The 12414-nt window shown below is 34.1% G+C and overlaps 1 protein-coding gene across 1 annotated transcript; it reads left to right on the top strand.

The window, feature by feature from the left end:
- The first annotated feature begins 5647 nt into the window (after nucleotides 1-5647).
- LOC140887322 (uncharacterized) lies at nucleotides 5648-12412 on the top strand. Its single transcript, XM_073294506.1, has 11 exons — nucleotides 5648-6138; nucleotides 6722-6836; nucleotides 7012-7122; nucleotides 7685-7857; nucleotides 8136-8462; nucleotides 9151-9276; nucleotides 9494-10243; nucleotides 10366-10464; nucleotides 10587-11235; nucleotides 11337-11427; nucleotides 11969-12412. Exons 1-11 carry the CDS (start codon nucleotides 5860-5862, stop codon nucleotides 12126-12128), a joined length of 2880 nt encoding a protein of 959 aa, XP_073150607.1. The 5' UTR covers nucleotides 5648-5859; the 3' UTR covers nucleotides 12129-12412.
- The last annotated feature ends 2 nt before the right edge of the window (nucleotides 12413-12414 follow it).

The following is a 12414-nucleotide window of genomic DNA, read 5'->3' as shown; positions in this document are numbered from 1 at the left end:
GTTCATAATGCTCCTAATGGCCGCTTGACGTGTCTAGCGTCCTTGATGCTCAAACATTTCCTGAAGGCTTTCCATGATTTTAACCGCGATTTCCATATTCTGATGTTTTTGTTGCAACACATTCGAGATGGATCCCAAAATGTAGCAACGAGTCATCTCATCAGAACGGATCCACTTATCATAAGCCTGCTTTTGTGCAGCAGTGAACTCCGCTGTAGGCACCGAGGGACATTGTTCAGTAAGCACATATTTATGTTTCTCCGCAGTTAAGACAATCATCAAATTGCGTTTCCAATCAATGTAATTTTGCCAACTAGTTGGTTGTTTGTTAAAAGCATGGACAGTGACAGTGAGTTTGAAGACATTTTTTGAAATTAAAATAAATTAAATGAGCAACACATACAATAAATAAAATGACATGTGTTATGCATGAAAAAAATGCATTAGTAGACCCAAAAACTACTACAACACAGCAATGACCTAAATTCAATATATCTAGCATCTCATGCAATATTAATTTTCTATTGCTTGATTTTGGCCATCAAAAATATATTGTTTGACTATTCTATAGGAATTTCTCACAATGTCATTGACTTAAGTGTATACCCTCATATTGATTATTTTTCAAGTACTTAATTAATTATGTCACCTATAGGGTGATTAAAATTAATTTTATTTTAAAAAATATCATCATGTCTGGTCCAATCAAGTAACCGAAACAGTGCAGCCCTCCTATAGGGAGACCAATAAAAATTGGCACGAGACATACACAAATTCTTACTAATTGACTAATAAGGGAGACCATGGGCTCATATAAAATGCACCCCTCACACTTAATATTTTTTGAAAAATAATTTTGGGTTTTATCTGATTAATAATATCCTAACTATTTTAACTCATAAATAGTTCAATTATTAATCAAAATAGTTATTTTCTATGTATAAAATTATAAAATAAATAAAATCTTATTTTATGCATGACAATGTAGTACCTAAAGCGATGTTTATGTAATCTACATGGCATGATACATTAATGACATATAATGCACATAATAATTAAAGCAATAAGCAATAAGCAATAATTAAACAAGAATAAATTTATGGCACATCCTAAACACAAAAATACAAATAAATTAATTGAACTGGCTCAATCCTTCAATTTAAATGCTTATGTCAAGCTCATTCTGCAATCCAGCAAGCCAAATTTGACCCAAGGCAATGACTCAAGGCCCAGCAAAAAAAAAAACCCATGAATCACGACCCGGTTCATGGTTCACGGCCCGAAAATCCATGGACCAAACTCGTGACCCATGACCCGGATTTTTGCTTCAGCCCTAATTTTCTCCATCAGCCCCACCGCCGCCGCCATGGAAGATCTCCGAAAAACGCAGCAAGAAGCTACGCCACCCACGGAGAAACCATCTTGACTTCTCTATTGCTTCGAATTCGAAGCAAACAGTCGCGATTTTCCCATCCAGCGCAGCCACGATCGTGCCATCTCCTCCCCGCCTGCGATCTGGTTTTTTTTTTTTTAACGCATAGAAAAGCCGCGTGACATCGTGGAAGGCTTCCTGAGGCTTTGAAACGGTTTGGCTTGCTTCTGCGATCACAACTGGAGCTTCCATGGAGGATTTCGTAAATTAAAAACAGGCCCCTGGATTTCTGAAGAAGATGCAGTTTGGTCCATGAGTCTTTGGACGAAATCGCAGATTGACCCTCCAGTTGATCCAGAAATGTACAGAGAGCTCCAATTCGAAAAATTACAATAAAAAATGCAATAAAATAAACAAGGGGAAACATGGAGTCGTAATCCACCCTTTGGTTACATATTCAATAACTACGAAATACAATTTCATCAAAATCTAGGGCTATAAACTGTTCAAAACTTATCGTATCGGTAAAGTTTTAATTCAAACTTTCCATAGATAAAGATACTATAATCATATTAATTTATTCCTACGAATTTCATAAATTATAACTCATATAATTTATTTGAGTTTATTTTTGAGACACCAAAGGGACCTGATCGGACCCAATTAAATTAAGCTCCAATAAATTAATTTGATCTAATCAACTCATAATTAATCAAGATAATTTATTAATCTTATTCTACTCCACTAAAAGAACAAGATTGCACTCTTAATTTAATTAAAATTACTGAAGTATAAAATCAATAATTACATCCTCAGATTGATTGACCCAATAATTGTTACGGTTTAAAACATTTGAGTTGTATTCTATTACTGATATCATGCTATAATCTTTAGCTTGTTGTCATGAAGTCTAACCCCAATATAATCTTTAGCTCGTTGTCATAAAGACTAGTAATTTTTTAAAAAATTAAAATTAAAATTTTCTTCCCATTTATCTTTGCAAATGTAGAACTAAAAGCTTTTGGACCACACTTAGATGTTCCAATGTTTAGATGTACAAAGCTCGTCGGTGGGTAATGAGCTTTCATGGAGAAATATCTGCCTCAGGAAGTTGTGGTAGATTTGTGTCATAAATAAGCCAGAATTGATTATTTCCTTCTTTATAATTTTCATTTTTTTAAAAAATGATTTTATCCCAAGATTGTATTTTATTTATTTATTTATTTTTTGAAGCTAAGATTGTATTTTTTTATCTACTCGAAAATTATAAATAATTAATTAGATATATGTTGCCTACATCCTATGTGGTCCAGGGCTCCAGGCTTCGTCCATTATATATTTTATTTGAAATGAAGATCTTGTATTTATTAATTAATATAAATGTCCTTAATTACAAAATTAATCATCCAAAACGAAAACTCCCAAATTTCCAAACAAAATGGATAGGGGAGAAAAAGGCAAAAGAAATGAGCGAGTGAGCAACTCGTCCATGATATTGATCGTGGGCAGAAATGAAAAAAAGAAAAAGAAAAAGAAAGATGGTGTACATGTTTTCATCTTCATCACGGTTATTTTATTGTCTTATTTATTATATATTTTTTTTATTTTAATCAGTGTTACATTGAAACTGAAAAATGATGATATGATGATAGACATTGGTTTGTCAATGTTCATAAACGGTTCAATTGGTCAAACTATTTTAACTGAACGGTCGGACCGAAAAACCATTTGTATAATATAATATAATTAATAATATATTTTAAATTTTTAAAAACCTAAAAATATATATAAATAGAAAAAAAAATATATGTATTTATCATAGTTTGAAAACTAAATAATCATATAAATATATTCAAAATAATAATTATAGTTACATATTTTAAAAAAAATAATTAATTAATTAAAAAAAATTAAAAAAACTCTAATATTTTTAAAATAATATTTTTAACGAAGTACAAATTTCAAATAATATTATATATATAATAAAATATTAAATTAAGGTTTAAAAAACTAATTTTAAAAAAAATAAAAAAAAATTGAAAATCGGTTGAACCGGTTTTTGGCCGGTTCTTGACCGGTTTTAACCGGTTCTGACAACAAGAGCGGTTTTTAGGAGTAATCTGAATCAAACCAGTGACCTGTTCTCAGTCGAACCGGCCGGTCCGATCGGATTTTGAAAACATATTTTGTCCAATGATTTCAGCTATCTGATGAGTAATTACAAAATTGAAAAAGAAAAAAGAAAAAGAGCAAGTTAGCAGATTATATAATAAGATTGTAAATCCACTTATACATGATTAGAACTAAAAAACTTGAAAATGATAGGCTCATGTTTTTCGACCAAAAAAAAAATAAAAAATGAAAAACGTGCAACTCAAATTGACTACTATCATAATAGTTGGATATTCTCTTCCTATCAAACCGGCCTCTCTTATTCACATAAGAGAAATGTGCATGATGGTGATGCTAACATTTCAAATGGTTTCCATATTTACACTTTGTTGATTCAAGTGATCTTATGACAGCCGATGTATCAAATTTACATCACATTTGCTCATGATTTTTTCACGTATTTCCTAGATCTTGATATAATACTCTTTCGTTTAGTAAATCCTTGACATTTACTGGAAAACCAAACAATCGGAGAACCCATCATACCCGGCCCTTGCACGGAGTCGCATTCGTCACTTGTACTGTTGTACATGCCCGCTATCATATGCAAATGAGTATTTTATTTTATTAGTGTCTCTTTACATCTGATGTCTACATATATATAATAAATTTTATATTAAATTTTTATGTTATGAATTATATGATCATTTAACTTGAAATTCAAAATGTAAATAAAGACATAAACTTTTCTTATAATATGGAGATAAAGACGAGATGTAAATTTTCGAAAGTGGGTTTAATGATATTTTTTATTAATAAAATATAATATTTTATAATTTGAGGAAAAAGAGATTAATTATTTTAAATGTCTTAAACTTAATAAAATAATAAAGATAAATAGTTTATTACAAAGAGGCTTGAATAATAAACAAGTACACACTAAATGTCTCGCATAGTTGAAATTGAGATTGATTTATATTTTGATGATAAAATAGTTAAGAAAATTGTTTTTTTTTCTTCATATGTTTGTTTTTTTTGAGATTCTGATCTTTTATGTTGTCAAATTTTAGTTTCAGTCCGCTATTTTTGTTTGTTTTTTTTAAAATATAATATTTTTTCCGACTTGGAATCAGCATGTAACTAATGTAGTACTGATTTGAGTTTGATGTGTATAGTGTCCCATACGATAAAATTGTTAAAAATAAAAAGTCCGTAAGAATAAAATTGAAAATAACATATAAAATTAAAATCGCAAAATAGCAAAATTACGGAGCAAAAAATGTTGTTTTCACCCAAAAGACCGAAAGACAATTTATTGGATTTTTGGGTACTTCAAATTTTTCAAGAGTTTTATAAAACACCTTTACATTTTATAATATAATAGTAATAATAAAATTGATCGATTCGGAATTGTTATTTCAGAAGTATGTGACGTCTTTACTTAAAATTTCATCCCATTTATATTTAATTAAACATGTGAAAATTTGAAAACCTTTGGGTTAAACACTTTAAACCGGAGGAGTACAGATAAAAAGTGTCAAATTATAAGCGCGAGGGGTATTATGAAAATTAAATTTATTTTTCTTAAATCCACCATATCTTTTATTATTTTTTTATAAATGAAATATGAAAAATATTATCTAACTATCATGGTAAAAACACAAAAGTCAAATAAACTCTTATACGAAATTGAATATATTATGGGAGAACTTGCAGCCGTCAAATTGACAATTTTGAAATAACGAAAATTACAAAAACTCTTAAAAGATGATATCGCAAACATATTTATTTTATATATTCGAACCAACTATATATATATATATATATATTGCACAAATATATTTTTATTCATTCAACTCACCAAATTTGATAACTTTTCATGTGAAATATATTTTTTGCTGAAATATTATGAGGTATACTGTGAGAATTGAGCCATATTAATCTATTTTTCAAATCTCTGCCGCTCATACATATACTCAATTTAACATTCACATGAGTCAACGAATGTCTAATTCATATATGATGAAGTCCACCTTCGATGTCAACTCTTTCGGTACGAAGTGACTATAAACAACGGTCGGGTCCTCAAAATAGGACATGGACCCGCAAATGGAAAAACCCCTTTTGTTTCCCACGCGGTCTAAGTGCGACGCGCGTAACCAACGCGTGAGCACACACACTCACTCATTTTTAGGGTTTTAAGCGTTGAAGCTTCTCTGCTCCGTCTCCTTTGAGGCCGAAACAAAACCCCTGTTATCGCCTCTCGAATCACGCGCAAAGATTCCGCAATCCCCTTTGTGAAACAACCCAGAGAAAAATTGCTGACACGATACAAGGAGAAAGGAGATTGTTTTGATCGAAGTTTTATACCTATTATGGCGGATGTGATGCATTCGGAAGCGGCGGCGGCGCTCTACCCGGAACCGTCCTCGTCTTCGGCGGTTCTTGATCGGAGAATCGATTTCCATTTGGCGAGGAAATCGTATAATGGTTTCAGCAGTAATCGCAGTTTTGGGTTTAAGCTGGTGACTTTGAATCCAAATTCAGAGCACGATAATGCGTCTGAGTTGCCGGTGAAACGTGAAATCCAGAAGGTTTCGGAGAATTTGGGATTGGATCCGGAGCTTAGTTTTGGGGTTACTTTCCGCAGAATTGTGAGTTCTTTCATGGCATACGGGCGTTTCTTCAATGTTATCCACTTTACGTGAATGCAATCTCGTTATATATTTTTTTGTCTATGCTCTAAAGTTCTGATTTCTTAATGTTATAGTCATACTATATCATAGTTCTACTTCAGTGTGTCTGTCCGTGCTTGAATCTTCCTATCTGTTATTTTTGTTGATTTTTAATTTTTAAATGAGATACTCTGACTTTATTTTCTTTTGCGACTTTTTTCTATTTTGCAATCAACATATTACTTTCTAAAGTTGATAGGATCTGTGAGAGTTGTAACAAGGAAATGAATACCTAAAATTTTTTATCTGTGGATTGATTGTTAAACCAAAAAATTAAGTTCTCACTTAATGAGCCCAATGCCCATATAATTTGATTTTCCCTCTGTTGGCACGAGTTATTGACTCAATTTATTGATTTGGCTTTGCCAAACGATGATCTATGGATAATTTTAATAATTTGTCATTTCATTATTATAAATATTGTGAAAGTGTACCACCGGGATGTTGAAAATTCTTTTGTGGTGACAAACGGCATGAATATGGGCCTTAATATTAATTTCAGGGTGCTGGCCTACGCAATCTTGGAAATACTTGTTTCCTGAATTCTGTGTTGCAATGCTTGACTTATACCGAGCCCTTAGCTGCTTATCTACAGAGTGGGAAGCATCAATATTCTTGTGAGTCTCCCCCTCTTTGCGAATCTGTTGTCGCGTTACATTCAGAAATAAAAATGAGTTTGCCTAATTCAGCTTTTGCCAACCTTCGCTTTATATCATGTTCATTCATGCAATGACTAAACTCAATCACTTATTTAGGCGCTTCATTCTGATTTTACTTTTATGATCTATGAAGGTCGCACTGCTGGATTTTGTGCCCTATGTGCAATACAGAAACATGTAAGCCGTGCTTTACAATCTACTGGGAGAATATTAGAGCCTAAAGATCTTGTTTCCAACTTGCGCTGTATCCTACTGAAGACATGTTATGTTCATTTTTCTATAATAGGAAGATAATGGGTCCCTGGTTGTTTTCAACTCAAGGGGGATCATTTTAATCTTGCATTGATCATTGAAGTTTTGTTTTTTGATTGTTTCTCTTTTGTTCTTTCTCATGTTAAATGATATACTGCATTTTTTTAAAACTTTCCTAATTTGCATGATTTTTGTTACATGGTTGGCTGATCTTTTAGCATTTTCTGACTGTATAGAAATGTAATTTCTTTACATTCCCTGTCTGATCAATTCATAGCATTGCTTTTTCTTGACATCTTTGAGTGACCTTTGTCAAGTGACTAAGATCATGAAACAACCACACTTTAATTTATTACCAAATATTTTTCGTCTCAAAATATTTGAAGAAACACGTTACTAATTTCTACATTGTTATGATGCCATCTATCTAGTTTGTAACTGCCGTTAATCTACATTTCCTCGAGCTTTCTTTAGTTAATTTCCAGGTCGGGCTTCTAGCTTCTTTGAACCTTCGATTTTGTTTTTATGGTTTGAATCCTTAATTGAGATGTTAGGTATATCCCGTAGCTTCCGTAATGCCAGACAAGAGGATGCACATGAGTATATGGTGAATTTACTAGAATCCATGCACAAATGCTGCTTACCATTTGGAGTGCCTAGCGAATCACACACTGCTTACGAGAAAAGTTTAGTCCACAAGATTTTTGGCGGTCGCCTTAGAAGTCAGGTAATTTGTGGCTTTTATAAATGTATTGGTGTCAGAAAATGTTTATGGAGGTTTTTCCTCCACATTTCACAGGCAATTAGGAAAGTGTCTCAACACCCTTGTAAAAAATAATTGAGAAAATAACCCCTTGTAATTTCACTGGTCAAGTGTAATTTTTTGGCTTCATACTTTTCACGGTACCTCACATGCTGTCATTTGGTTATCCCCCACTTTAGTCTTTAAGGGTCTTTTTTTGTCTTTATTTTGTGGCTCTAATTACACTTGTCTCATTCTTCTAGGTGAAATGCATGCAGTGTTCCTTTTGCTCCAATAAGTTTGATCCATTCTTGGATTTGAGTTTAGAAATTGCAAAAGCAGATTCATTGCACAAGGCACTTACTCATTTTACAGCTAAAGAGTTTCTGGATGGAGGTGCTAAGCAGTACCAATGTCAGGAATGCAAACAGAAAGTTAAAGCTCTTAAGCAGCTAACAATTCACAAGGCACCTCATGTGCTTACTATTCACTTGAAACGGTTTGGTTCACATATTCAAGGGCAGAAAATTGATAAGAAAATTTATTTTAGCCCCACCTTGGACTTGAAACCATTTGTAACTGGTCCTGATGTAAGTCCTGCTCATGAATATCTTAGTATTGTTATGCTTTTACATTTACGGATTTACATGTAGTTTTCAAGTTCATGCTCATATTATTCCTTCGAACCCATCCAATCATAAATTCTTTTTTTTTTCCTCCTTTCGAAGTCTCTGTAATCTGTAATTAAACCACCGTTTTCTTTCTTTTTTTGTTTCTTGATTATGGGATTGATTTATGGTAAAGTAACTGTTACCCAGTCCTTTGAACATTGACATGGTACAAGATTTCTTATGAAAGTGTATGAAGCACATTCACCTTTGATTAAACTTAATGTTTTTTTTTACTGGCTTTGATCGTGTGGACCCGAGGAGTTTACCCTGAAGTTCATTTCCTGCAATCAACATAGGACTTTCAGTTAGATTTTGTTTCAATTACTGAATCTGGGAATAGTATCAATTAAAATCTCTGGAATGCAATAAATGTGATGTTTTTGTATACCTGGTTTTAGGCTTTTAGCTGATGCTGTTGGCTTACTTCGATTCAAATGCAGGAATATGTATAAGAAAGACAGATATAGTAGTTTTCAGCAACATTTATGAAAACTTGTATATTGGGCATGCCTGACGGCTGACATCTTTGTCCTGCTTTTTTCGTTCTTTTAGTTTTATGATTCACATTTTGATATCTTTTAATAGTTGTGTCTTTTGAATTTTACAGGATGAGGATCTCAGTTACACTCTCTATGGTGTTCTTGTTCATGCTGGTTGGAGCACTCATTCTGGACATTACTATTGCTTTGTTCGCACTTCAAGTGGCATGTGGTACTCTCTCGATGACAACCAGGTACGATGTAACGGTGTTTTACCGTTTACATACGACCAACAGATTTAAATGCATGGGTTTCTTGGTAATTCATGTTCTGATTTACTATTTCAGTTAGAATGGTTTTATCTTTTATTTTTTGTTTAGTCATCAATATATGAATCTAGTTCATATGCACACCTTGTGATTTGTCATGACATAACTGTTTGATGGGCTCACTTATTTTTATTTTTAATAGGTTGTCCAAGTTAATGAGAGGAAGGTTCTTGAACAAAAGGCCTACATGTTGTTTTATGTTCGAGATAGGAAAAATTGTAGTTCAAAGAAACAAGTTGCTGTAGTCCAGAAAGAAAACAAGGCAGCCATGAATGCCATTGAGAATGTATTGAATTCTAATATTAACCAGCAGTTGAAGGGAAAGATACCAAATGGTTCAATTGAGAAGAAGAAAGATGGTTCTATTCCTGTTGCTTTATCCGATAGAGGGACACTTACCGCCACTTCACTGAAGGAGCCTCATAAAAGTATATCTTTTCAGAATGGAAATTGCTCTATGGGAGTTGATCCCGTGTCCCAAAGGAGGGATGGCCAATCAGAACCTTCATCATCAATGCCTCCAACAAAAGATTCAGTGGACTGTTCTGCTGCCAGTTGCAATTCTTCTGGCAGTCAAGCAATGTTAGGTTCAATCTGTGAGGTCTCTCATTCTATTAACAGTTTGGGTGATGCTCCTAAAACTATTGGCAGTCAAAAGGGAGTCACTGGTGTGCAAGATTTGAATGCATCTGCTATGGAGTTGCCAAACTGCAATCTGTCGAAGGATTCAGTTAACAAGAAAAAATCTAGTGAACTTGTGGCCATTCCACCAAGGTGCTATAAGGACTCTGCCAATGAAAATCATGGTAAATCAGCTGATCAGCCAGAGAACAGCAGTGTTGGTGTATCATCTGATGATGTTTGCAGCATCGCAGCCACGAATCTGATAATGGTAATTACTTGCAGCCTGATATGACCGGGTTTTTTCCACCTGACGTTAAGAACTTTCCCTTTTAACCTTTTTCTCATTAATTGCTGTATGTCACTAACCTTTGCTTGGTTATTTTTTTTAAGAGTGATAGCACAGCTAAGTCCACAAGAACAATGGAGGAAGCATTGAATAAAAAGGGCCACTCAAATTTTACGAAGCGAAGCAGAATTGAAGAGGCTCAGGTACCTCTCTGGTCTTGGTGCACGACATGGACAATATTGCATTTGTTGACATCTGAAACTTTAATCCTCTCCCTCCTCCCTCTCCAACGTGTTATGCTATGGTTCTAATTGTTAGTTTCTAGGTGCAAGGTTCACCTGGGAATGTTGGTGATCCAACCTCATCAGAAACTCGTGGAGGCGTACAAAAGGGGATAGATTACCAATCCAAGTTCTCGTTGCATTTACCTGCCACCTCAGAGCGCTTGTCAAATGGTATATCAAATAACAAAATACCCCAAATCAAAGTGAAAAGGAAGCTTTTTAAGTGTCGGGTCCACAGAAAGTCTCTGAGTTCTAACATCATATTTGGAGCGGCCTTTGCCCTGCAAAAGCAGAAGCGAAGAAAATCTCACTCTAGGCAACACAAGAATTCCAATTTGAAACAGTTGGGGAAAATTGACTCACCATCGGATCTTGTGCAATCTAATTTTGACAAATCATTGCCTCTACCCGTTGATCATAAAGCTTATTCTGAAAGAGAGAGAGCTGGTTGCTGCTCAAATGATGGAGATAAAAACTCAATTGTACAGAAGGTTAGTTGTAATGGTAATGTTACCGGTGATGTCAACGGTGATGGATGCAGAGAGAAAGTTGGTCAGAATGGTGCTATGCATGCAACTTTAAATCCGTCACAATTAACGAAAACTGTTCAAGGGGATAGTAGTTCTGAGAAAGAAAGAAGGGCATCGAGACAGAATGGTATTGCTTTGACAATGCTTGAAGAGACAACTGGTAAATTCCTTTGCTAATTCGCATTTGATATCGTATCCTGATCCATTCATCGACTGAAAAAACATAATTTATTCATTTATTTTTTATTGTGTGACTTTCAGTTGCGAGGTGGGATGGCATTGACGTTTTTCTTCCAGAAAATATGGAACCAAAATCAAAGCCTTCTCAAATTGGTTACATTGGGGATGAATGGTAAGTAGTCACAACTGGTTCTGATGCCCTTAGCTAAAGTAAACACAAGGGTCAAGAATTATCATATCTTCTCATAAAAAAAAAAAAGAATTATCATATTTTGAAATTGAATTTAGTAGCATATTTTTATGCAAACATGATATCAATCTGATTCCTCGTCTGCAAAAGCTATTTTACCTTTACTTATGATAAGAGATCAAATTTTTAAATCTGTTTCTGATGATGAGAAAATTAGGTGGGCATTCGGTGTTCACACTCAAATTCTCGCGAAAGGGGTATTGCAGGTTATGATAAATATTTAGTTGTCTCTGAAGCAGGAGGATCACCCCCAGGGTTATGTCCGATCAATGGACTAAAATCATGGCCTTGTTTTTTCTACCTTTTTTTTTTTTTACTTCAGTTACTGGCTGCCACCAACACATTGGTCTACTGGGAGTTTACATTTGATCAATTACCATTGTTTATGATTTCAAAGGTATATGCATCTATAGTATGGGAAACTTATGGAACTTTATTCTTCCAACACTTGTGTGGTCAACAGGGATGAGGAATACGACCGGGGGAAGAGGAAGAAGATACGGGGCCCCAAGATTAGTTTTGACGAACCGAATTTGTTCCAAGAAATTGCGACAAGAAAATCAAACCTAAAGAGAGCAAAGCTGGACCGATCTAACTCCGGAAACCAGCCATTTAGGATATGATGGACCAGTTGGGATAGCATGCAAGGATTTTCGATCAAGAGAACCTTATTCTTTCTTACATTAATCTCACGCACTCTTGTTGTTTGGGGTTGGGGGGGGGGGAGTAGTTGCACTGCTTCCAGGACTTACTTTAACCATTGTAATGGCAATTTTTTGTTGTATTCTTTTCTTGCTTTATGCCTCATTTTGAGTAGAGGTTGAGAATTGCACAATCCAAGAACTAATTTTTTTTTTTTGAGAGGAAATATTGTAATCAATCCAAGAACTTTTTTGAATGGCCATAAAC

Source organism: Henckelia pumila, chromosome 3 (genome assembly GCF_033568475.1).
Source record: "Henckelia pumila isolate YLH828 chromosome 3, ASM3356847v2, whole genome shotgun sequence".
Classification (NCBI taxonomy): Eukaryota; Viridiplantae; Streptophyta; class Magnoliopsida; order Lamiales; family Gesneriaceae; genus Henckelia; species Henckelia pumila.
Note: the sequence above shows the minus strand (reverse complement) of the source record. Positions and strands in the feature narration are given on the sequence as shown.